The 27,356-nt window shown below is 41.7% G+C and overlaps 1 protein-coding gene across 3 annotated transcripts in view; it reads left to right on the forward strand.

Moving 5' to 3' along the window:
- The window catches only part of NFIC (nuclear factor I C), a 316,258-nt gene that overhangs the window by 259,222 nt on the left and 29,680 nt on the right, over window positions 1-27,356 (forward strand). For all 3 annotated transcript variants that reach the window (XM_058163357.1, XM_058163358.1, XM_058163356.1), the window contains 8 exons: window positions 1,256-1,330; window positions 2,231-2,305; window positions 3,485-3,608; window positions 6,720-6,844; window positions 10,026-10,148; window positions 12,558-12,742; window positions 17,551-17,707; window positions 24,712-24,794. In XM_058163357.1, the coding sequence (XP_058019340.1) occupies window positions 1,256-1,330; window positions 2,231-2,305; window positions 3,485-3,608; window positions 6,720-6,844; window positions 10,026-10,148; window positions 12,558-12,742; window positions 17,551-17,707; window positions 24,712-24,794 (947 nt within the window). The remainder of the gene's footprint in view (window positions 1-1,255; window positions 1,331-2,230; window positions 2,306-3,484; window positions 3,609-6,719; window positions 6,845-10,025; window positions 10,149-12,557; window positions 12,743-17,550; window positions 17,708-24,711; window positions 24,795-27,356) is intronic.

Below are 27,356 nucleotides of genomic sequence, written 5' to 3' on the forward strand. Positions count from 1 at the left end.
AAGTGATGGGTGGAAGCTTGTCAAAGAGAGTTCCCACATAGAACAGAATAACAGAGTTGGAAAGGACCTTGGAGGTCGTCTAGTCCAACCCCCTGCTTAGACAGGAAACCCTACACCACTTCAGACAAATGGTTATCCAACATCTTAAAAACTTCCAGTGTTGGAGCATTTACAACTTTTGGAGGCAAGTTGATCCACTGATTAATTCTTCTAACTGTCAGGAAATTTCTCCTTAGTTCTAAGTTGCTTCTCTTCTTAATTAGTTTCCACCCATTGCTTCTTGTCCTGCCATCAGATGCTTTGGAGAATAGCTTGACTCCCTCTTCTTTGTGGCAGCCCCTGAGATATTGGAACACTGCTATCATGTCTCCCCTAGTCCTTTTCATCAAACTAGACATACCCCGTTCCTGCATTCTTCATATTTTTTAGCCTCCAATCCCCTAACCATCTTTGTTGCTGTTCTCTGCATTCTTTCTAGAGTCTCAACATCTTTTTTCCATTGTGGCAACCAAAAATGAATGCAGTATTCCAAGTGTGGCTTTACCAAGGCATTATAAAGTGGCATTAACACTTCACGTGATCTTGATTCTATCCCTCTGTTTATGTAGCCTAAAACTGTGTTGGCTTTTTTGGCATCTGCAGCACACTGCTGGCTCATATTTAAATGGTTGCCCACTAGGAAATAAGGAGAAATTTTCTGACAGTGAGAACAATTAATGGAATAGTTTGCCTCCTGGAGTTATGGGTAGTCCATCACTAGAGATTTTCAAAAATGGACTAGTTAACTACTTGACCAGGATGGTATAAGAGTGCATTGCGGGGGGTTGGGCTAGAAGACCTCCAAGGTCCCTCCCAGCCCTATGATTCTATGTTCTGTGTTTTAAGTCAAAGTGTCTAATACTAAAATCCCCTAAGTTATATGAGAATTACCAGGCAGGAGACCTGGCCCCCACCCCAACTTTACACAAATCTTTTTCCCTTACAGCAAAAATATAATATTAAAACTACGTCTTTAATGCATGTTCTTGCCTCCCAAAATGAGTGGCTGTCTGAAAAAGCCACCTCGCTTTGTCTAAATAAATTTGACATTGTGTTTTGGTCAGCCAGCCCTATATGCTGCTATAAACTTACTGGTTATGGAAAGCAACTTTTGAAAGAAAAAAAACACCAAAACCAAAAAGAAGACAAATGTATGTGTGTAGACCCCGGTTGTGTAGAGCTGTAAAATGTAATGCACAATTTCTTTTCTTTTCAGATTCAGATCAAAGCAGCAGTCCCAGGACGGGAATCGGTTCTGACCAGGAGGACAGTAAACCCATAATCACGCTGGGTGAGCAACAGCAAAAAAAGGACAAAGGAAAGGTGTGGGTGAATGTATGAAGCTGTCGGTCTGTGGTTCCCTGGACTTACAATACAAATGCTGAAAGAATTAGGTGGGATGGTACCCTGGAACTTGGAACCGACTGATGGAAGGATGGATTCTCTCGAGGGTTAATCCAATCAGGAAATGAATTAGTAATGGAGAAGCACCTCAAGGCAGGCTTAGAAATAGGATTGGTTTGGAGTCCTGTTCTGTCTCTTCCCACCTTCTCAATTTAGTAAAAAAAAGGAACACTGGTTTATTCCAAACCAAATCAGACTCCACCACAGCCTTGAGGATAACATGGAATGAACACCCTCAACCAGCCTCGGTCATCAAATCTCTAAATCTGTGTTTCTCATCTGTGGCAACTTTTAAGATAATAGACAAATGGGAAAACCTATCAATAAAGCCAATCATGTCACTGTTAAATACAGACATCAGTAAAAACATAAATGAGTTTCAGAAAGGGACTGACAACCAGCTTGTAAAAACCACTTCAATTCGGTACTTTTTATATAAAGGCCTTCTTCAACCTCATGCTGTTAAAATTATTCCATCATCCAAAACTGACATAGCCAGTGGCTGTTATATAATATTAAATTATTTTAGGGTCAAACTTCTTTGGCTGGCTGCTTTCATAGACTCTTGTTCTTTTTGATCTAAAAAAATGGATAAATGATGAATGGGAGAAAAGAGTTTAAAAAGTATCCAGTCTGGAATATTTAGGATTAAATGCTAATTACCTGATTTATAGTATAAGAGGTTTCTTTCTCTAAGTCAAAACTTGACACTAAAAACATTGAACACTTCAGAAAAAAACCTGATTATTGTAGCAGTTTCTGAATGAGTCCAAAATCTCTTTTGCAGATGCAGCAGATTTTCAAGAGAATTTTGTTACGTCAGGTGTGTTCAGTGTCACAGAACTTATCCAAGTTTCCCGGAGTGAGTAGCTTGTATCCTTATTAGTTCTTTTTTTTCCCCCTATTTAATTCTCACTTCTGTCAGTTATGTTACATTATTTGAAATGCAGATATGAGTAAGATTTGCTAATTTTTCCACACTGTTAATATAATCCATTCTTTTTCCCTCATTTTCATTTCCTCATTATAATACTGTAAAAATTATAGTATTTTTACTTTTAATATCTATTTCCCAGCTACCGGGAAAAGTCATCTGTTGATTCTGATGATGCTCAAGATGGCTATACTGTTGAAATTTTGTCTATAGGCTGTTGGGTTCTGGATGAGAGGAAACAAGCTGAATCTGAACCCAGGCAAGATGGAATTACTTTCTGGCGCACGAAACCAGGAGCCAGTTCAAAAGCATTGTGAATTTATTCCATGCAATTTATACACCAGAATCTGATGTCTATGGAGATTCTCAATCATCCAAGTTCATGGTTGTCCCAAAAGTGCTTTTTTCAAAAAGGCAGTTGGACTTTCTTGTTTTTTTTTCTTTGAAAGTGTTTCGCTTCTCATCTAAGAAGCTTCTTCAGTTCTGTTACATACATACATACGTACATGTGTATGTACCGGTGTGTGTGTGTGTGTGTGTATATGTATATGTATATGTATATGCTTTCTGAGGTTTTCGCGGGTGTTTGTATGTAGGTCTTTGGTTATTCGGGTTTTCTCCCGCGTAAAAGACACTTCCAATTTTATGCGGGAGAAAACCCGAATAACCAAAGACGTATATGTATATGTATATATAGGCCTATTTTTATAGTGCATATTTATAGATACTGTATAGTTATTTCACTATATCACATCATTTTACTCCATAATCCAGTGTTTCAGTTGGCCACTTTAAAATGGGTGGACTTCAACTCCCAGAATTCCCCACATCCACTTGACAGTCTAATTCAGTGTTTCTCAACCTCAACCACGTTAAGATGTATGGACTTCACAACATCCAGAATTTCCCAGCCCATTTGTATTGGCTGGGGAATTCTGGGAGTTGAAGTCCACACATCTTAAAGTTGCCATAGTTGAGAAACAGTGTCATCATCTCTGACAGAGCACCACTGATGAAAGCAGAGAAGTCCATCCCGCATCATTGTTTTATGAATCATTCATTATCTCTTCCTACTATTGATGGTTCTTCTCCCTCTGTCATTCACAGCACCAGTGGTGACAGGCACAGGTCCAAATTTCTCTTTGGGAGAGTTGCAGGGGCACTTAGCATACGACCTGAATCCCTCAAGTACAGGGATGAGGCGGACGCTCCCCAGCACTTCTTCCAGTGGGTAAGTCTATACTTGCACGCTCCCTCTCCCTCCCTCCCTCCTTCTGTATCTGTTAAACTAGCTGTGTGTGCGTGTGTGTTTGTGTGTGTGTGTGTGTGTGTGTGTGTGTGTTTACTCCACTGAGGATGCAACGGATGAAATTGGAAGGATATCAGGTCAAACAAAATTGGGTGATACCCAGAAGTGGGTCTTCAAGAATTAGGATTTTTATCCAGCCATTCCTTGCAAGTAGAAATTATTTTCTAATTACAGATAGTCTGACTTACAACCACAACTGAGCCCAAAATTTATGTTGCTAAGCGAGACAATTGTTAAGTGAGTTTTACCCCCATTTTACAACCTTGCTTGCCACAGTTTTTAAATCAATCGCTGCAGTTGTTAAGTTTGTGACCAGGTTGTTAAGTGAATCTGGCTTCCCCATTGACTCTGCTTGTCGAAAGGTTGCAAAAGGTGATCACACGACCTTGGAACACAGCAACAGTCGTAAGTGTGAACCAGTTGCCAAGCGTCTGAATTTTGATCACATGATCATGGGGATGATACATAGTTGTGAAAAACGGTCATGTCACTTTTCTTCAGTGCTGTTGTAACTTTGAATGACCATGGGGATGCTACAACGTTTGTAAGTGTGAAAAACAGTGGTATGTAACTTTTTTCAGTGCCACTGTAATTTCAAATGGTCACTAAACGAACTGTTGTAGGTTGAGGATTTCCTGTATTTGCAGACAACGTATGATTTTTACATTACACTTGTCTCGAATGATATTGGATCTCCTGCTTGAGCAGGGGGTTGGACTAGAAGACCTCCAAGGTCCCTTCCAATTCTGTTATTCTGTTTTTCAGATTTTGATTTAATGTAGTCTTTCTTCTAACTAAAGTGAAAGGTCGGGTTTCAAGCTAGAAGGCTGTAGCTTTCATGCTCCAATTTTCTCCTTCCTTTCTCACTTTTTAAACAACCTGAATCATGATCCTGACTTACTCAACCACATCACATCCACATGTCTCAAACATCTGGGATGCAAATTGCTTGAGAAAGTGGAAGGTGGAATCTTTGACAGCTCTTTCTGTATCACTGAAACAACCGCTTCTACTGTGCTCTTAAGATCAGTATTGAAATTGTAAAGGGGATCATCTGGAGACATACTCTTACGAGCCAAAAATGCTCCCATCTCAACCTTTAGGAATTCCACCACCTTTTAATTAGAAAAAAAAAAAGATAGCTCTGACCTGCTGTGAACGCTCTTACCTTTTGTTTTTTTAATCAATTTTCATTTTATTTAGACGATTAAAATACAAAATACAAAAGAAAAATTAACAGAGACAAAACAAAACTAGACAAGAACATTAAAAAAGTGAATTAAAAAGAACAAAAGACAAAATCCCATCTAGGGAGGGATCCTAGATGTAGAAGCTTATACATTCGAGACCTGCTTTGCACGGGGTGGGGAAGCGGTGTGGCTCAGGCTGTAAGAAGCCTGTTATTAAAACACAGCTGCCTGCAATTACTGCAGGTTCTAGTCCCACCAGGTCCAAGGTTGACTCAGCCTTCCATCCTTTATAAGGTAGGTAAAATGAGGACCCAGATTGTTGGGGGGGCCAATAAGTTGACTTTGTAAATATACAAATAGAATGAGACTATTGCCTTACACACTGTAAGCCGCCCTGAGTCTTCGGAGAAGGGCGGGATATAAATGTAAATAAATAAATAATAAATAAAATAAGCTACTATTGTTGCAATAGATTAGTGGATGTTCAACTGGGAGGGATGATATGCTCTTACCTTTTGTAATGCCATTCCTTCACTCCCTACCTGGTTTGCTACTCACCACCAGACCTTGCACAAACTCCTAATCCTTATCCACAAACTCTCAGAGAAAAAACGGTGTGACTTTGGTCACATGATCACGGTTGCTATCTTGGCGTTCTTGAGCCCTTAGATGCCTCTGAAATCCTCCATGATCTTTTTTCTTTTTATTACTCCACTGATATATCCCAATATGAGATTGTTCTGTCTTTTGTTCCTATCCCTTAAAACAATTCCTCTTTTACTCTTTTGTGCCAGGCTCTCTACTAAAACGCCTGTCCTTCAAAACTTCTTCTATTTTCTCTTATCTTCTTTATTTTTCCTTCCACCATCATGTTAGGACTGTGTTAAGGGAATAATTGCAGTTTGTTTACTACGCCTGGATTTTCTTACCTCATTTGCCTCTCTTTGGAATCATATTTTATCATGTAAAGCTCCTCAGAGCAATCCTAAATTCTTGGGCTTAGTGAATTATTACCCAGAGCAATGAAGTATAAGAGGAGGAAGTTCCTTTCAAAATTTAGCTTCTGTGATAGCTGTTGCCCTTCATGGTAGTCCTCGACTTTCAAAGTTTATTTAGTGTTACAACGACACTGAAAAAAGTGACCTGACCATTTTTCACACTTACGACCTTTGTAGTAGCCCCATGATCATGTGATCAAAATTCAGATGCTTGGCAATTAGTTCATACTTATGACTGTTGCTGTCATGTAATCAACTTTTACAATGTTTTGACACGCAAAATCAATGGGGAAGCCAGATTCACTTAACAACCGTGTTACTAACTTATCAACTGCAGTGATTCACTTAACAACTGTGGCAAGAAAGGTCATAAAATGGGACAAAACTCACTTAACAAACGCCTCACCTAACAGCAGAAATTTGGGTCTCAATTGTGGTTGTAAGTCGAGGACTGCAATGGTTATGCTGCTTTTGAAGAGGTGTTAAAGACAATGATGTAGTTAGATGAGACTGTTATTCTTCGATTTTAAACTGCTACCGTGTTTCCCTGAAAACAAGACCCTGTCTTATATTTTTTTGAACCCTGAAATAAGCACTTGGCCTTATTTTCGTTGAGGTCTTATTGTTTTGGGGCACGTGGAGCAAGACGGGGCTCCTCTGATTTCCAGCTCTAACCCTAACCAGGGGAAATGGCGGGGACCGGCTGCGCATGCTTTTAAATGTTTTTGAGGAGGGCTTATTTTAGCGCATGCACTCAAAAGCCCAATTGTGCTTATTATATGGGGAAGTCTTATTTTCAGGGGAAAAGGGTATTAAAACCATGTCTCTCCTTTTTTTCCCATAAGGAGTAAACGGCACAAGTCAGGATCCATGGAGGATGATCTGGATACCAGCCCTGGGGGTGAATACTATGCCTCCCCTAGCTCTCCCACAAGTAGCAGCCGCAACTGGACGGAGGACATGGAAGGGAGTAAGTCTGCGGGAGATGGGCCTGGCCTCCCTGCCAGTTTAAATGCCTTTGCAGAATAAATGTCCATAGAGATTCCTCGGACATACAGGTCATAGTTGTTTCAAAGCAGAGGTGGTATCCAGTAGGTTCTGACTAGTTCTGGAGAACCGGTAGCGGAAATTTTGAGTAATTTGGAGAACCAGTAGATACCACTTCTGACTACCCCCCCCCCCACATCTATTCTCTGCCTGGGGATTTTGCAGTAACCTTCCCCTGCCACGCCCACCAAGCCATGTCCACAGAACCGGTAGTAAAAGAATTTGAATCCCACCACTGTTTCAAAGGTATTGGGTTGTTGTTTTTTTCAAAAGGGAACTGGACTATTTTTTTTCCCCTGAAGAAGGAGGAAGAGAAGAAAATGACATTTCGCTTCTCATCAAAGAAGTTGTGATGGTTGTGACTGGATCATGGTGTTGGCGGGAGGGTGGGGAGGGAGGGATGTTGGAAGGATAAGTTCTATCCTTCCTATCTTTCCATCACCCCACCATCCAGTCACAACTGAGAAGCCATCTTGGAAGAGAAATGTCTTTTTCTTCTTCCTCAAGGAAAAAGAACAACAACAATCCAGTTGCCTTTTGGGGGGAAAAAGCACCTTTGAGACATTTTGCAGAATATTTAGCATTTTCACCGGCTTCCTGTTTTCTAATTTCAGGGCCAGCATCCTAGGCCCCCAGGAACTGCCAACAATCATGTGAAGAGTGTAATTGGTACCCATAAAGGAGAATATTTGTAGTTCAGGGTTCAAATGAGGGGTCCTTGGTGCTATCTGAGCTTAGTTGTTTTCTTGCAGATGTTTCATTACCCACACTAGGTGACACTGATGATGTTCCCTAGTTTGATAATGAAACATCTGCAGGAAAACAACCAAGCTCAGACAGCACCAAGGACACTTTCAGTGTAATTGTTGCAGATCTGTCTGAACTACTGAATATAGAGATATGCCAGAAATCCTGTATTGATAGATAACAACTAGGAAATACTTAGCCATCAAATCAACAAATCATTGTGATTTTTATAACTTTCTTTGAAGATTGAGGAAAATTAATTTTTTTTCTAATTACATTACCATATTGTTTGGGAATGTATTATCTACTGTATTTTAAACTTTATGTATTTATTGGTACATTTATACAGCTGCCCATCTCACACATGTGACTCTGAGCCGCGTACAGATTTAAAAACATAAAACCATAAGAATGTAATAACCCAAAATATCCACAATAATAGTTTAAAAACAATGAAAGACTATTAAAGTCATTTTAAAAAAAAACAGTCTGCAGGAGAGCACAATCAGTCTCACTGACAATACAGGATTACTTCTGAATCAAGTAGAATAATATCGAGACTAAATTCCAGAATCATTTAATGTATACATCTTCCACTTGTTTTTTCCCCTTCTCAGCACCCATGTTTTATATACATATATGTATACAAAAGAGGGGGAAAGCTATCTTTATATGATTATACATACAATATGATTACATCAAGATTATTTTCAATATGTAATGTTTTAACTGATGCATACTGAGAAAATATTGCTGATGAATTGCTGTGCAGCTTCCCAGTTTGGATGGCTTCAAAAAAAGGTTTGGACCAATGCATGGAAATTCTAGGGAATCAACACTTATTAGGTCTGATTGTAGCAGGGCTGCTTCTGAAAGCTCTCTACAGGTAGTCCTCAACTTATGACCACAATTGGGGCCACAACTTCCATTGCTAAAGAAGGCAGTTAATTGAGCCCAATTTTATGGCCTTTTTGCCATAGTTATTAAAAGAATCACTGTAGTCATTAAGTGAATCTGGCTTTTCGGTGGTTCTGTACTCATTTGAGAAAATGTTTTCCATTTACAGATGTTATAAATATTTTAACATACATAGATGTTACATGTTTTTTTAAAAATAAAACCATTGTTATCTAATTGGAATATTTTATTTTTCCTCATTCAAAAGGGATTTTTTTTAAAAAATAATCACTTAACGATTAATTCAATAAACATTGTAATATTGTTGTGGTTATTATTTGCCTGCATTTAGGCAAAGAATTAAAAAAAGGGGGAATATGCTCACCTATTTTTCCCCAAGTAGAAATATGTTTAAATGCTTTGCAAGAAGAGGTTTAATTTCAATCCTGTCCTGGATTGTTCTGCAAAATCCTTCCAAATGAGTGTCTGAGAAAGGACTAAACCTTTTAGTGGCATGGACTAAACCAACTGGCCCAGATAAATCTGAGCCAGCAGATAGAGGAGATTAACTGCATCCTGTCGCAGACATGCACACATGGGGGGGGGAGGGGGGCTTTGATATTTATAGGAAAGGATAGAAGCCCATTTGTAGGATTCTCCAAACAACCACCTAGGAGCAAACTCCATTCTATCAATGTGTCACAATAGAAAAACTTCTACAAAAGAGAAAAATTTCTACAGGTAAATCTTGAACAGTATCTGGTAATAATGGCTCATAGTGGCTCAGCACCAATGAGCCATAAGGAGAGAGCTAGACAGACATGGGAAAGGATAACGCCAAGTGACAAAAAACAAGATATGCTTGATAGAACTAAATCACGTACATGAACTGTGCTTCATGAAAAACACCTGTTCCCTTTTTATAGTTGGGAAGTCCAGGGCATTGCTGTAAATGATACTAACGACCAGAAAAGCTGACATTTTTCCATTGGTTAGATCTCTGAAAAACATGCTGTAGTTAAAGGATGGTTCCAAGCTGTACAGAAAGAACAGAAATATAGTTTAAACCAGGAGTTCCCAATCTTGGATACTTTAAGATGTGTGGACTTCAATTCCCAGAATTCCCCACCCATGGCTGGCTGGGGAATTCTGGGAGTTGAAATCCATACTTCATAAAGTTGCCAAGATTGGGAACACACACACAGAGAGAGAGAGAGAGAGAGAGAGAGAGAGAGAGATTTAGAGCTGTGCTTCTCAACCTTGGCCACTTTAAGGTGGATGGACTTCAACTCTCAGAGTTCCTCAGCCAGCTGTGCTGACTATGGAATTCTGGGAGTTGAAGTCCACCCACCTTAAAGTGGCCACAGTTGGGAAACGCTGTTTTGGAGGGCGTAGTGATGCCAGCAACCAACTATTTCAATGACATTGTAACACGCCTCTTCCTCCCATCTCTTCTCCAGGCATCTCTCCAACTGTGAAAAAGACAGAAATGGACAAGTCTCCCTTCAACAGCCCATCTCCGCAGGACACTTCACCCCGGCTGTTCACCCAGCATCACCGTCCTGTCATTGCCGTACACAGTGGTATGTAAGCTGCTTTATGAAGGGCAAGGATGATCATGATCATGATTATTATGCCGATCTGATATCGAATCCTTATTTTACTATTTCAAGTGTATAGGAGAGGATTCTGATTGTTTTAATAATGTTATTTGTTTTTAAACATCTCCATGGAAAATGCACGCATCAGACATGAGTGTCTCCTTCTTTTTTCTAATAATTCCTCATCTAGGGGAGCATTCAAAATCCTCATTTTTCTTCCTTCCTTATGTTCTGCCTGTTTGCCATTTTTAGAACAGCCTGTGGGTAGGCATAGGTCTCAAGGATCTAATTATAAAAAGGTTGCTTGCTTATTCTTTTTCATAGTAATTCCTTCTTCCTAAGAATGGCAGTTCAGCAACGTGGGAAGAGATGAGAAGAAGCTGCATTGTCAGAAGTTCTCCGAGGGAGAGTTGCTATTAATCTTCCCGAGCAACAATTGCCAGAATGCTTTTAGGAGATGGGATGGAAGATTCAATAGTTCTGGAAGAGTTCAAAAATATACTAGATTCAGCAGCTAATGCTAGCATAGGTCAGCCCCCATCAAAGGAACTGCCTGAGTTAAGATAAATATAACTTTATTAGAGGAAAAGATTGCTTTGGAAGCCTCCTTGCTGCAATCAGCAAAAATGTAGCTTATTCCTCTCAGGGGTCTAACTTTGGGAAGAAATTATCCCGGAATTTTGTAACAGAATCCAGCTGTGCACACAGCCCTAACTGGTAGGTGCTTGTTATGTCTTCAGGGAACCACCCTTTTCTCAAATTTCCAGAATTATTTGCACTTAAAAAGCAAAATAAAGAAATGAAAATGAAACCTCAAAGCAGTGATGAACGTGCACATAATATATGACTTTATCCATGCAACATTTCAAATAAAGTGAAAAATTGCCGTTATGAACTACAGGAAGAGGGCAAGGCTGCTAGCTAAACTATTCCTCCACTGCTTATACAGGTAGTCTTCAACTTACGAAGTTGGGAACAGAACAGAATTTTGGTTGATAAGCGATGCGGTCGTGAGGCGAGTCATCATTTTACAAAATGATTTTACAATAATTTTTATACCTGTGATTGTTAAGTGAATCACATGGATGTTAAGCGAATCTGGTTTTCCCCCAATTAACTTCGCTTGTCAGAAGCTGGTTGGGAAAGTTGCAAGCCACAATCAATGCAACCATCATAACTATGAGCCAGTGGCCAAGGGCCCAAATTATGCTCAAATGACCATTGGGGTAATGTGACGGTTAACTAGAACGTTGAGAACAGATCACTTTTTCAAGGCCATCATAACTTTAAGCCTTATTAAATGAAGATTCGTAAATTGAGGACTACTTGTACATGCATCTAACATTTTTGCTGTTAAAATGAGAAGAAAACTGGATCTCTCTTGAAGAAATGAGTGAATTCTGATAGTTTAGTTATTTGAGGCAGGGAGGTAGAAGATCTCTAAGGTCCCTTCCAATTCTGTAATTCTATGATTCTGCGTTACAATTTTTTCTTTTCTCTCTGTAATATTACATTTGTTTGGCGTCTTTTGAATTTAACTGTCTTTGCAGACCAAGTGGGTAGTTTTTATTGTAGAACTCAGATGAATTGCCCAAATTAAAGGCAGCCTTCCTCAACTTGGTGCCCTCTAGATATTTGGGCTACAGCTCCCATCCACGCGGTAATCTGTAGGGCACCAAGTTAGGGAAGGAGGCTTTCTGGCACAGGATAGGGTAGAATTGAATTTTTACAGATCATTTCAGCTATTTTTTTTTCCAGAATTCTTCTGAGTATTATTAATTGTGGAAGTCAAGAAAAAAATAGTTCAGTGTATCAGGCAACCCAAATTCTCTTGAATGTGGTTTATTTGCGAAAAGCAAAAAGAGAGAGAGAGAGAGAGAGAGAGAGAGAGAGAGAGAGAGAGAGAGAAAGATAGAAAGATTAGGTTTTAAAAACTTCAGCCAGCAGAGCCACACTTGTAAAGATTTAACAGAATTCTAGGAAGTTTGGGATTTAGTGCTCATGCAGTAAGTCAAGGGAGGTGCCGCTGCCTTTCTGAAGCTAGCAGTGAAATTTTGTGGGATCAGAGTACAGTTCTGGCTGTGTGGCCAAAGGCCAGATGTTGCCCCCCAGAGGATAGTATTGGTGGTACTTGGGCCCCTTAACATCTAATACATGAGCTAAAGATAAATGGGAGTGAGAGATTCCTGTAGGGTTTGTTGACTTGTCCAGGGAAGTTGGAGAGGGGAAAGGAGATGGGATGTTTGCTTGCTCCAGAAGGAGGAGGAGGAGGAAGATGGAGGAAGGCCCTTCTAATCGTTTCTGCAGAGGTGCCTGGGAGCAGGAGGGTCTGGGTGCGTGCTCTTGATGAAGGCCGCCCAGTTTCCTCTCTCTCTCTCTCACCCTCTGCAGGTATCTCTCGAAGTCCCCACCCTTCCTCTGCGCTGCACTTTCCCACCACTTCGATCCTGCCCCAGGCGGCCTCCACCTACTTCCCGCACACAGCCATAAGGTACCCGCCTCATCTGAATCCACAGGACCCACTGAAAGACCTCGTCTCATTGGCTTGTGACCCATCCAATCAACAACCAGGACCGGTAAGGAACTTGCCAGGGTTATAACTCCTGTCGCCTTTTGTCTTGTGGTGTGGATAGTCCCTAATGCCTCTCTGTTCAGTCTAGTTCAGGGGTCTCCAACCTTAGCAACTTTAAGCCTGGAGGACTTCAACTTCCAGAATTCCCCAGCCAGCAAGCTGGGAATTCTGGGAGTTGAAGTCCGCCATTCTTAAAGTTGCCAAGGTTGGAGACCCGTGGTCTAGTTCATGACTCCCTGAGTCCAAGGAGGAACGGCATGGCAGTTTATTTGAAATACCAGTGCAACTGAGCAGTTCCCCAAGCTCTTCAGTGTTTTTGTTCCGTCATGAAAAAAACACTTATATATTTTTTAAATGGCATACTTAAAGCCAGATTTCTCCAACCTGGTGTTCTCTAAATGTGTTGGGACTTCCAGACTCCCTAAACAACAAAGTTTAAGCCAGTGTTTTTTTCAAACTTGACAACTTTAAGAAGAGTGGACTTCAACTCCCAGAATTCACCAGCCACCATGAATTCTGGGAGGTCAAGTCCACTCATTTTGAAGTTGCCAAATTTGGTGGGGGGGGAAAGGTTTAAGCCACATTGTATCATCTCAATCTTGGACCCACATTTCCACTTTCATACTTGACTGAAATGCTCACCATTGTCCTTATGTTTTGTTGCTTTGTGTTGTGTTGTGTTTGGTCCTGGCATCAGTTATTTTTACTTTCAAATAATGCCCTGAAGTATTTTTAAAATGACATAGCTTGGTTCTAAGCAATTATTCTTAATAAATTTAAAAAGATGACACTTGGAATTGGGGCAGAGGATGGTTATTGGGGCTGAGATTTGTCCTTCTGTTCTTGAAATTTCATTTCTAAAACAGCTAAGCCTTAGCAGGCAGCATTACTATCTGACCTTGGCTGAACAGAGAGAAGCAGGGTCAAATCTGTTAGTATATATTACTACTACTACAGTACTACTATTACTACTGCAGAAAGCACCAACTTTGGAGCCTGTTGACCAAAGAATTTTGGCTGGCAAGGTCCAGGAGAACAGCCTTTCTGCTATGATCTCCACCTTCTGGAACATTCTCCTGTTGGAGGTGAGCCCTCATACTCCTGGCCTTCGGGAAGAGCCTAAAAACTTAGCTCTGCCGCTTGGTCTGAGGTCTTGAGAAGGGCTTGCTACGTTGGAGGTTGATGACCAAGGCTTAGCTGTTTCTGGGAATGAAATTTCACTTAGATCCCCACTTCTAAGCCACCCATCATCTCAGTTTTTGGCATCTAGCTTTTCTATTCAGTTTTTCTAATTTTAATTGCTTTCCAGTATTTTTTTTAACTTTTTATTATATTGTAAGCTCCCCAGAGTTGCTGTATCAGTGAAACGGGCAACACAGAAATTTAATGATCAAACAAACAAGCAAATAAACAAATAATACTACAGTTATCAGAGACCAAGGCTCTAAGTTAGACTGTGAAGTTAGAAAAAATAATAATACCCAAACCCATCTTGGAGGAAGACCGCATTGTCACCAAGGAGAAATAAAAGCCTTCAAGGACACATACATCACCGCAGTCATCAGGAATGGAGGACTTTTAAAAGTGTTAAGTGCCACCTGCACGTATGTGGGTTTTGAACAGGACACAAAACAATGTGTGCCTTTGAGGAGGATTAAATCCTCAGATCTTCAAAACATTGATGGTAATTAACTGTAATTTGCATAGCATGCCTCGGGCAAGTTCACAAAGCCCAATGCCATTTGTACCAAAGGTATGTAAAGGGTTTAGTGAATGGAAAATGTAGCTTATAGTCGCATTGTACATCTTGAAATAAGATACGGTATAATCCTCCTTGGACTAGATAAATAATAATCAAAGCGAGATCGAGAAGCCCTGTATTTGCATGCTGTTTTCATAGGCGGGGCGATGCTAGTGAAGAGGTAATGAATTCACACTCATTTAGGATTTGTGCTGAGAACGCGTGCAAGAAGGAAATAGACTGTCACACTGCCCCTGGTTCGGGGCCTGGAGGATGCTGAGAATGGGATCAAAGAAAAGTTTAGACAAAACTGTTGAGATCCTCAGATGGAGTAGTAGAATCTGCCTCACCTAATCAACTCCGTACAGGTAATCCTCGACTTACAACAGTTCATTTAGCGACTTTTCGAAATTACAGCAGCACTGGAAAAAGTGACTTAGGACCATTTTTCACACTTAATGACTATTGCAGCATCCCCATGATCATGTGATCAGAGGCTTGGCAACCGACTCTTCTTTAGGACGGCTGCAGTGTCATGGGGCCACGAGATCAGCTTTTGCGGCCTTCTGATAAGCAAAGCCAATGGAGAAGCCAGATTCATTTAAAGAGCCAGTTACTAACTTAACAGCGGCAGTGATTCACTTAACAAATGTGGCACAAAAGTTCGTAAAATGGGATTAAAAAAACACTTAACAAACGTCTCACTTAACAACAGAAATTTTGGGTTTCTATTGTGGTCGTAAGTCGAGGACTATCTGTATGTGCTGAAGATGCCAACTGCCCCTCTGAAAGAGCTATCAAGTTAAATAAATTTTTTAAAAAGTAGCATTAATTGTCAGAATAGGATAGGATAGGATAGGATAGGATAGGATAGAATAGAATAGAATAGAATAGAATAGAATAGAATAGAATAGAATAACAGAGTTGGAAGGGACCTTGGAGGTCTTCTAGTCCAGCCTCCTGCTTAGGCAGGAAACCCTACACCACTTCAGACAAATGGTTATATAATATCTTCTTAAAAACTTCCACTATTGGAGCATTCACAACTTCTGGAGGCAGGTTGTGAATGATTGTGGTGATTGGTGGTGGAGAGCCATAAAGAGAGAGCTTGAATAGTAAATATTCTCATTGCTCTCCTAATTAAAGCTGCATCTAGGCCATATGTGTACAGACATGCACACAAATGTCTGCTATTGGAAGTCAAGCTTGTTTCTCTTCTCCTCTGTCTCTGCTAGGTGCCCATCCAGGTGGACGGTGCCATTCAAGGGCAGCTAATGTATTAGTTACGTGCAGGGCAGCAATGGAAGGAATTATTACCTTCTGTTTCTCTTTCTCACATACATACACAGGCACAGACAGAACAATTGGAAGCTAGTTTTGCTTCTGAATACCTGTGGTTGCAGCCTTGCTGCAATCAATCCTCTCTGCTGTTGAAAACATAGGCTAGAGACAGAGCTGAAAACAGGGGTGGGCTTCAAAAATTTTAGCAATGAATTCTCTGCCCAGTTGCTGGGTGGCTGTAGCAATGGTGGCCGTAGCAATGGTGGCCGTGGCCTAGTCGGCCTCCTGCACCATGGCAGGGGGGGGGGCTTTTTGCCCTCCCGGGGCTCCGGAGGCTTTTCTCGAGCCTCCGAGAGGGCAAAAACGGCCTTCCCAGGCTTTGGAGGCTGGAAATGGGCCCATTTCCAGCCTTCCCGAACTTCTGGTAGGCCCGTTTTTCACCCTCCCCGAGCCTCCACATTGCACCCTGCACTGCATCCGAAATGGGCTGTGTGGGGGCTCCTGGGAGGGGAGGGGAGGGGTGGGAGGGGCCAACCAGGAGTGGGATTTGGGGGTTCTCCAAACTGCACAGAAACTTAGCTAGAGGTTCTCCCGAACTCCTGTGAACTCCCAGCAGCCCACCCCGGCTGAAAATGATGTTACCTAGGCCAGTGGTTCTCAACCTTTTCTTCACCAGGGACCCCCTTTAAATTCCTTTTGTGGCCACGAACCCCCAAGGCATAAGATTTAAATTATAACATTTCTTCAAGCCTTCACCGACCCTCTTTGGTGACATTGGGCCTCCCCTCAGAGGTCCAGGGACCACAGGTTCAGAACCACTGATACAGGCAATACGGTGCTAACTGCAATAGGAGCACTAAGAATGCTTTTCAAATATATTCCTCTGGATTTCCTCCCAATTTTTAACATTCCCGCCATTCTTTCCTTTCTTTTCTTTTTTTTACTTTACAAATGTTATTCAGTCCACAATTGACAGTATCTTTCTCTGTGTTTTCCTATTTGGCACTGTAAAACAATATGCTATAGGAGAGCAGTTTATGTGATCACGTACGATTGTATCAAAATTCTTTTTGTGTACCGTAATGTTTTGATAACATCCACAAACTTATATACAATATTCAGGTACATACATAAAAATCATGAGAAAAAGAATTTTGATGCCACTAGACGTATCATAATAGCACCGTTGCTCTTTTGTGATATTTTATGAATGCACCCAAGCATTTTGGGTTATTTCTGTGGCTGTGGCTATAAATTCAGTTTTGGCAATCTGCGCAAAAAAATTGCAATATCTCAACCTACATTTGCAATGCTAAAGAGTAATAAAGAGCACAGAAAATGCAGCTTGTTAGCACAGTGTCACAGTGTAAGCCGCTTGATAGATTTCTTAGAAACCAGTGTGGCCACATGAGCAGGAGTTGGGAACATTGGCCCCTTTTACAACCTATGGACTTCGACTCCCAGAATTCCTGAGCCATCTTGGCTCAGGAATTCTGAGAGTCAAAATCCACAGGTTGTAAAGGGGCCATCGTTCCCCACCCCTGAGCTAGACCATTTAGGTGGGATTGTGAGAGTTTTTATACCTGGAGGGCACATTTTACTCTTAGCAGTGACAATTGAATAGATCTTCCATATTTGCAGTCAGGTGAGCTGGCCAAGATTCCCAGGGTCCCCAGTGAAGCCCGCCCACTGTCCCCATTTTGAGGGGGGAGGTTCCTCTGGGCGGGCAGGTGACTCCTGTGGATAGTGCTAATGGCTTGCTCTGTGTTTTTTTTATATTGTGTCCCTAGTTAAATGGAGGTGGTCAAGTGAAGGTACCCGGGCATTACCTTCCTACCCAGATGTTGGCGCCGCCACCTCCAGGTATGCCCCGCCTGGCAATCTCACCTGACACCAAATCTACCACGACAACTTCCGAGGGAGGGACCACCTCGCCGACGTCTCCCAGTAAGCAAGCCCACTCACCATTCCTGCACCTACCCACTTCCAAATGGCCTTGTCCACCTGCCTGCCATCTGTCACTTAATTCTTCTTCCTTACCCTCTGGCCATATTCACCCATTCACACTGCTCTGCGGCCTTGTGATTTTGGGACAAGCGTGTTGGGTGGGTGGATGGCCATTCTAGGGAAGAGGATTTTGAGATGAGATGGCAGCAGGGTGCATGGATGTAGACAGACGTTCAAATCGCTCATTTAAATGATCAGAAATGGCCGTTGATTTAAATCAGTGATTTAAAAAAAAAAAAAACAACCAAGCAAACATGCATGCTAACCCATACAAACATGCATGCTGCCATAAAACATGCCAGGTTGCAGATAAAGACAGCCTTCGTAGCTCCGTAGAACATAATCCAAGGCCTCTAATCATCTACCTTGCATGCCTGTCGTACAAAGTGAAGCTCGAATTTAAGAGCAATTGTGGAATGAAGTTGTTCCATTTGGCTCTTTCTTTACATGTTTAAGGACACTGAAAAAGACCAATTCCTTGAAAATTATAGGGTATCCCAAATTTTCCAGAAGTAAAAGGTGGTAGTTACATGGCAGACATAAAACTTTTATCAGCCATGCTCTCCGATTGGCCTTCTAAATTTGGGGTCTCTGAGAAACAGCCGCCATGCAACTTTGTGTGGTGTTGTGCAGATTCCAGAACGGTGTTTTTCAAACTTGGCCATTTTAAGATGCGTAGATTCAACTCCTAGAATTCCTCAGCCAGCATAAACTTCCCTAGCCAGTTGAAATTTGCCAAGTTTGGAAAAATATTGCCATGGATCTGATTTCCCCTGACATCATTTTAACAGTAACAGAGTTGGAAGGGACCTTGGAGGTCATCTAGTCCAACCCCCTGCTCACGCAGAAGACCTATACTAGGGATTCGAATCGCCAACCTTTCTGATCGACATGCTCAGTGTCTCAGCCACTGAGCCACAGAACTTCTATTTTGATTTCAAAAAGCTCCTTTAAAGTACATAGGGGCACTAGCACAGCTCCAGCATTTCATTTTGAGTTTTTTAAAGCAGCTGTGTCTTTCTCAAGAGCCTGCTGTTCAATCTCAGAAAAAAGATGTAGCTGCTTTAATCCCTTGAAGAGAGACTCTGTTCCTGCCCCTCTGGGCTCTGAAGACAATTTTAGGAAATGAATTTGAAATACTGCACATTCCTAGCACATTATGACTGGGCATAATGTTTTCCCAAGATTTTCCTGAAGTAGAATGTGGCTTATAACTTGTGGGACATTTTGATAGGGTTTTAAAAAGCCCTAGTGTTGGGATTTGTTCCTGTCTGTCTATTCCTGCTCTCCCATACAATATCATCTTCCATTTCCCATCCTGTATAAAAGGGGCAAGTGTTTTCCTTACCTTCTGGAAATTTGCTTGCTTATGATCTAAATATTAATGCTAGAATAGTCGACTCTGAAATAATAATAATTACTGTAAGGGGAAGCCTTGTTCATTCTTAATCTTTATAATGACTTTGATTATGCAAATCCTCTCTATTTAATCACTCCGTCAAACAACATGGATATTTATTCTCCTTATCTCGAAAAAGCTGTGTTTTTCCAGTACCCACTGGTAAAATACTATTATTTTCCTCCATGCTTCACCAGTTCTTTACCTAGGCATCTTACTGGGTTTAATGGAAGCTTATAAACCTGATAGCAAGGTGTGTGTGTGTGTGTGACTATTGACTTCTACTGTCTCGTTGGCAGTGCAGTCAGATGTCACATCAAACCAGTTTCTTTAATATTGCTGATCAGGGGGAAAAAACAATGTAAACTGAAACGTGGAAGGACCCTCCCTAATTCAATTCCTAGCATTTTCCCAATCTATTGGGCAAACTAATAAAATACATAGCATGTCATTTTCTCCTTTCCAGATAATATTCCTAAATGTCTACAAAACAATAATGCTCTGTTTGGAAACTGAGGAGTGGCATAAACTTTTGTTTAGAGGCTTAATAGATTGGAACTCGACTGGTCATGTGCCTTGGCTCATTGTTCTTTAATTGCAGGGAAGAAGCCAAATGTCGCTTTTAAGGGCTGTGTATTTGGTGTACGGTAATTTGTTTTGCCTTTTGCCATTTGCTGAGAAAAAGTCTTGCAAATACCTCTGCTGTGCTCTTAATAGTTCCTTAGCAAAACATATTCTTCTTCTAGTAAGAATGGGAGGTCTTCCTAGGAGCTTATATCATCAGTTTTGATATAGGTAGTTTGTTCTACTCCTCCAGTTTACTGATATTTCCAGTTTGCTGATATTTCAGTCTTTCACAAATTTACTTCTATTTCTTCTTCTTCTCTTCCTCCTCCTTCGCTTTCCAAAGTTACCCATTCTTGATGCCTTCCTCCCCTTTAGCATGTGGTGTACTCTGAACCATTATTTCTCACCCTTGACAATTTTAAGACTTGTGGACTTCAATTCCCAGAATTCAGATTCCAACAAACTGAATTTACATGGGTAACAAATGAGACCTGAGTTAACTTCTCCTTTCTCACTGATCTTTTCTTTTATGTACACTGAGAGCACATGCACCAAGACAAATTCCTTTGTGTGTCCAACCACACTTGGCCAATAAAAAAAAATTCTATTCTATTCTATTGAGCAAATCATGTAGGTGCTGTGGTTACGCCTATTTGCAAATATTTGCTTATCATTGTATAGTACATACTGTAGAGAGGGGGAAATAATTTATGAGGTTTGTGGGGAGGGACCCATTGTAATTGCTGCACAATTTATCAGTAAGATATAGTAATGCTCTAAAAAACTCAGTTTTTACAGGTTTTTCCCCATAGTGCTTCCTCTGAATTATAGTGCTATCTACCCATCCTTGACTTAGCAGAAAATGATGCCAGCTGAAATTGGCTATCCCAATTGCAGTTCCTTTTTTGCCTTGATTAATTCCCTTCTCAGTCACTATTCCTGCTAGTCCTTTGACTTCCATCCAAAGTAAGAAAATCTAACAGGTTTTGGCACACTTTAAGTGGCCTTGAATGGTGTTGAAATAAGAGGGGAAATGCCTTTTTATCATTAGGGTAATGAAGGGCATCTTAATTCTCTCTGTGGAGTCCTTGCTGCTCTCTGAGCTTAGTTGTTGCTGGTAGAGATTTCATTACCAGACTAGGTAACATCATCAGTGTTGATGAGTGTTGTGTTTGTTTACTGCTTCTATACAGTAGGTTGCCCTGCCAGGGTTGGTGTGGGTGGTGGTGTGGTTTTCTCTTTTGCAGTTCTTTGATTAGTGTATTGTCCTCTGCTTGATTGTTCAAGGAAATACCAAGGGGAAAAAACCACCCCACCAAGATTGGCAAGGCAAGCTACTCTATATAAGCAGAATGCAAGCAGTACACTCATCAGCACTGATAATGTTCTCTAGTCTGGTACTGAAATGTCTGACAGCAAACTGCCAAGCTCAGAGAGCACCAAGAATTTCACAGTTCAGCTCTGAGCTATGTGTTATTCTATTCTCCATTAATCCTGTCTCCCATATGGTCTGGGGATGAGATAGGGGCAATCTCAATGGAATGCTAAAGGAAAAAGAGGTCTCGCAGCACATATGTGTTATGATGAGGTATCCACACGGGGACATAGCCTAAAGCCTCTGGAATAATATTTCCTCTAGCACACCCAGGCACACAGCACTTTGGAAGTAAGGATTTTCAAGCCTGTTGAAAGAAAGCATTTAAATAAGGAGCACAGCATACAGCATAATATTTATGTGTGTTTAGTTAAACAAAAATAATGCTAGTGATGACTAGTAGTGCATATATGCATGCATATGTGTGTGTGTGTGTTTATATATGTGTAAACATGTATATGTGTGTTTACATATACAAATGTATGTCTGTGTGAGCATGTACACACACCCATACAATAATACATAACATTTCAATTTATGCAGCTCTTGATTCTAAATTAGTAAATTCATCAGTCGTATAAATAATATATGTTACTAAATTAAAGAAAAAAGGGGGTGGGGAAATCCAGGTAAGTTTGCATCATAGGCAAAATGTATCCCGAAAACCTGGTTGCCTCTCTTGAATATCTTCTTTCTTAACCTCTCTGTCAAAAGAAACCTGAGCCAGATGTTGACAAACAATATATATTGGCTGTCTGCTGCAGCAAATAAGGTGTAAATTTATTCTTCCACTGCTGTGTAACATCGGGCTTCTCTGTATGCAAGAAACAAAGCCAAGGTGTATCGATCTATTTCTTTTAACTCGGCATTGGAAATAGATTCTCTGGGAAGAGTCAAAGTTCCAGTAATCACATGGTGGGGGCAGGGCAGGGTTATGGTTTATGACCTTGAGGGTGGCAGAGTGGTTTTCTTCCAGCACTGTCAGCTTGAATCCTTTTAGCTGGAGATGCTGCCGCTGAACAGGCCTTGGGTTTATGTCCTGGATTTGCTTCCAATTGTACAGGTAGTCCTTGATTTACGACCACAATTGAGCCCCAGATTTCTGTTGCTGAACGGGACAGTTGTTAAATGAGCTTTTCCCATTTTAGCGAACTTTCTTTGCTACAATTGTTCGGTACCTCACCGCAGTGAGTAACACGGTTGCGCTTAACCCAGTTGTTAAGCGAAGCCATCTTCCCCATTGACTTCGTTTGTCAGGAGATCACAAAACGGAATGAATCACAAGACCCCGGGACCAGGGGTGAAATACTCCCGGTTCGGACCGGATTGCCCGATCCAGTAGCGATGGCGGCGGGTGGTTCGGAGAACCGGTAGGAAAAATCCCTGCCCACCTACCCCCGCCCCAGCTGAGCCACGCGATCATCAGAGGCTTTTTTTTTTTTACTTTTAAAAGCATTTTTTCTTCCGCCGAAAAAATGCTTTTAAAAGTAAAAAAAAAAAGGCTCTGATGATTGCGCGCTCAGCTGGGATTGTCAGAACCCTTTAAAAGCTTTCTTTCCTCTGGCGATCCCAGCTGAGTTGCCTGATGATCAGAACCCTTTAAATGCATGTTTTCTACAAGTTCTTCGGCTGAAGTGGTTGTAGAAAAAATGCTTTTAAAAGTTTTTTTTTTAAAAGTTGGCTACGCCCACCCACTCATATTACCCCCACCACCAAGCCACACCCACAGAACCGATAGTAACAAATTTTACATTTCACCCCTGCAACTGTCGTAAACATGAGTCAGTTGCCAAGTGTCTGGATTTTGATCACGTGACCGTAGGGAATGTTGCAACCGTCGTAAGTGTGAAAAACGGTCATAAGTCCCTTTTTTCAGTGCTGTTGCAACTGTGGACGGCCACCAAACGAACTGTTGTAAGTCGAGGGCCACCGGCACTTAACTGCACAGTTCTAGACTTCTGACTTGTATCGGTTGCTGAGGTGAGTTTTTGAGAAACTTCTCCAGTCCTGATCTACTCCAGCTTGATGTTGTTGCTCCAGCCATGGCCGTCATAGAGCAGTAGGAGAATACCATTTTGGGAGGTAGAAGGTCTGAGGAGGAAATCCTGGAGTATCGAAAAGGGCTGAAAAATATTCTTCCTGAAGTTATCGATTCAGTGCCGGTGCTCTTGGGTTAAATATGTCAATGATCTGACTTCGTTTATTTATTATTTATTTATTTATTTTTATACTTTTATACCGCACCATCTCCCGTAGGACTCAGGGCGGTTCACAGGCATATTAAAATACAGCAATAATAAATAAGCAATTTAAAACCCAATTAAAACAAAATATTTCAATCGCCAAATAACTAAAACGGTAAAAACCGGTTAAAACCCATTAAAATTAACTAAAATATTTTATTCTTAGGCTAGTCCAGCTCGTTGAAATAATAAAGTCTTCAGTTCACATCTGAAGGTCCGGAGGTCTGGGAGTTGCCGTAACCCTGGAGGAAGCTCGTTCCACAGGGCCGGTGCTGCCACAGAGAAGGCCCTCCCCCTGGGGGCCGCCAACCTGCATTGCTTGGTCGACGGCACCCGGAGGAGGCCCGCTCTGTGGGAGCGCACCGGTCGTTGGGAGGCTATCGGTGGCAGGAGGCGGTCTCGTAGGTACCCCGGTCCTAAGCCATGGAGCGCTTTAAAGATGATGACCAAAACCTTGAATTGCACCCGGAAGGCTACCGGCAGCCAGTGCAGGCCGCTCAGGATAGGTGTTATATGGGAGCAACGCGGTTTGAGTCAGCTTTCTGTTTTTCTAATGTAAGGGAACCTATCTGTACAACTAAAGTATCGTTGGAAGTTGCCCAGTTCAACCTGTTCCTCACTACAGGATATACAAGTGTGAGAGGCAGTTAGTTCATCTCTGACAACGGCCATTCTCCAGTTTGCTCTTTAGCCAGACTTGGCTGAGGACCCAGGAGAGGTCTTAAATCATTCCAGAATTTAAAGCAGAGATGTAAAATGTGCGCACCTTCTCCTTTGCTGCTCCCCAAAATGTCATGCGCATACATTAAGGACCTTGTTGCGCCCTTTAAAATTAAATACAAAAACCTCTGACTTTTGAAAAGTAGCCCTTAATGTGTTGCTGTGGCCTTCCTGCCGATGGGTATTTTGCACTGAAGGCAGCTCTATATTCAGAATAAGCTAACGGCTGAAAAAAAAAAGAAGAGACAGGTAGTCCTTTATTTATAACCACAATTGGGACCACAATTTTGATCATACCTCCTTATTGTGGTCATAAGTCGAGGCACCACATAAACTGACCTGATTTTTTTTCAATCGTCTGTTACACGCATCTCATGGTTGTAAGTCTGAATCCACTCTCCTGAATGGGCATGTTTTTGCTGTTAAAACAACTGGTCGTAAATTGAGGGCTACCTGTAATTCCAAAGGAAAGAAAGACTGAGGATATTTGGGGTGTGGGGCAGAGAATAGATCCCATCACGAGATGAGAACTGTTGATAGAAACAGTGGATTGATTTTAAAAAGAATATTCTCTTCTCCTCTTTCTCTCTCTTTTTCTTTTTCTTTTCTTTACTTTCTTCTTCTTTCGCCTTTTCCCCAGCCTACTCCACCCCAGGCACACCCCCTGCGAACCGCTTCGTGGGATTAGGACCACGGGATCCTGGCAGCATCTATCAGGCACAGGTGAGTATTAAGAACCTGCCTACAATAATTTACTTGCTGGAAAGGAGAGGCACAGTTAACTTGCCTGCAGTGGCAGCCAGACAGGACAAAAGGTAACTCCTGGGGAGAAGCCCTGGTGGCTCAGTGGTTAAAATGCAGCACTGTAGGTAAATTCTGCCCACAGCCTAGAATTCAATTCTGATGGGACTCAAAGTTAATTCAGCTTGCCATCCTTCCCAGATTGATTAAATGAGGACCCAGATTGTTGGGGGCAATATGCAAATAATACTTATACATTGTAAACCACCCAGAGAGTGCTGTAAAGTAGTGGCCCCCAACCTTTGGAGCACCAGGGATGGGTTCAATAGAGAGAGGTTTTTCCATGGACCAGGATGTATGTGATTTTGCGTGCTGCCTGCATCCCGTGGATGGGGTTTCACTTGTTTGTGTGGCCTGGTTTCTGGTATGCTGCAGTTCTGTGCTGGTCCACGGACTGGGCACCGGGGTGAAATGCTGCAAAGTCTGCTACCAGTTTGCTTTGCTACCGATTTGCTGTGCGCACGCATGCGCGGTGTGTGCCAAATGTGTGTTTTGCACGCAGGCGCACCACAGGCGCTACCGCGCAGCACTGAAAAAGGAGGATTAAGAAGCCTTTTCTAAGGTAAATAGAACAGCGAGGGGGGGAACAGCTGTACCGCGCAATTTAGATTTGCTAGAAAGCAGGATTTCCTGCTTTCTAGCGAATATAAATCGTGCGGCACAGCTGATCATTGGAAATACTGGTTCATCCAAATGGATAGCATTTTTTTTATTACCGGTTAGCCCGAACAGGTATCTTTTATTTCTATCGGTTCAGGCGAATTGGTCGGAACCGGTAGCATTTCACCCCTGCCAGGCACCCTTACTGTAAAGCAGTGCTTCTCAATTATTTTCTGTCATGCCCCCCTAGGAAGAAGAAAACATTTTTCGCGCCCCCCACGCGACTGTAAACACGGGGCTTAGCTTGTTATGACAGTGTTTGCCGAGGTAAAACGTGCCCCCCTTTACGGAGCCTCGCACCCTCCCTGGGGGGCCCGCCCCACTATTTGAGAAGCACTGCTGTAAAGTAGTATGGGGCATAAGCCTAAATGGTATTATTATTGCTATTCCAGGCCCCAATAACTATTCCTCAAAGTGTCAAAATATCTCTGAATATAGAGGTTATAGTTAAAATCTACAGAATAATTATTGTTAAAAGCTACAGAAAAATAAAAGTCAATATAGGAAAAAGGGTATAAAAGAAAAATAGGAAAGATAGAGAAAAGAGTGAACAGCAGAATAGATTAAAAAAAGAAAGAAAGAAAACAGTATTTAAAGAAGTAGTAGAAACAAACAGAATTAATCCTGTTTCTGCCCTCCCAAATTACAAAATGTCATTTCCTTCTTCCCACATTCAGCCATTTTAATCAGTAAAATCCAGTTCAGTTGTATCCATTTTCAGCAAAAAAAAAGTCCATGAATATAGAGCAGCGTTTCTCCACCTTAGCAAGTTTAAGATGTGTGGATTTCAACTCCCAGAATTCCACAACCAGCCACAGCTAGCTGGGGAATTCTGGGAGTTGAAGTCCACACATCTTAAAGTTGCTAAGGTGGAGAAACACAGATCTGAAAGTTCTTTCTAAGTGCAGGTGTTACCTATTCAGGTAGAGTTGAGAAATATTATTTTTCTCAAATCTCATCAGACTGCGCGTATCCCAACTTGGGGTTCTCCAGGTGGGTTTGGGGAAAATATTTTAAGATTTTATCCCGGGACAGGTTAGTTATCCTAGAACAAGGGTCTCCAACCTTGGCAACTTTAAGCCTGGCGGACTTCAATTCCCAGAAACCAGCAAAGCTGGCTGGGGAATTCTGGGAGTTGAAGTCCACCAGGCTTAAAGTTGCCAAGGTTGCAGACCCCTGTCTTAGAACTTGGAAGTAAACTGCTTCTCAGGCTGAGGATCTATTTCTTGGTGTAACCTTTGGTGGCTGCAGACCGAGCCTACTAAAAGCCTCTTAAACACAAAACAGGAAGTTTTGGTGGCTCAGATTTACATTTCTGTGCAATCCAGAACTCTTTATTTGTGAAAGTTGGAAGATGGGTTAAAAGCGTCTTCTGGAAACCACGTCATGCCTTCCGTGTTGTACTGCCATTCTTGGGGGTGGAGGGGGAGTCATTATCCTGACCTTTCAATATGCTTCACTCCCAAATTACAGTCCCTTTTCATCTCTTATGCTGTCCTCTGTATCTTGGCTCCAAGTTGAGGTCTACTTGGCTTCTCTGGTATCAATCCTGCCAGGATTCCGCCTGGCACTTTCCCAGGCCCCGAGGGGAAACTCGGTGGTTTTTTACAATTTACTTTTGCATGCCTCTGGAAAAACAACAACAAAGCGCACGCGCGCCCACATATACACACACACACACACACACACACAGCCTTGACAGGGAGCAAGTTCAGAGGCCAAAGCTAACCTCGGTCTTTCCTCCTTTACCCTCCCTCTGCCTGGCCTCTTAAGAGACAATTGGCTGGTGCGCTTAACATGATGGCTCCTGGCCAATGGGATTCC

Source organism: Ahaetulla prasina, chromosome 1 (genome assembly GCF_028640845.1).
Source record: "Ahaetulla prasina isolate Xishuangbanna chromosome 1, ASM2864084v1, whole genome shotgun sequence".
NCBI lineage: Eukaryota > Metazoa > Chordata > Lepidosauria > Squamata > Colubridae > Ahaetulla > Ahaetulla prasina.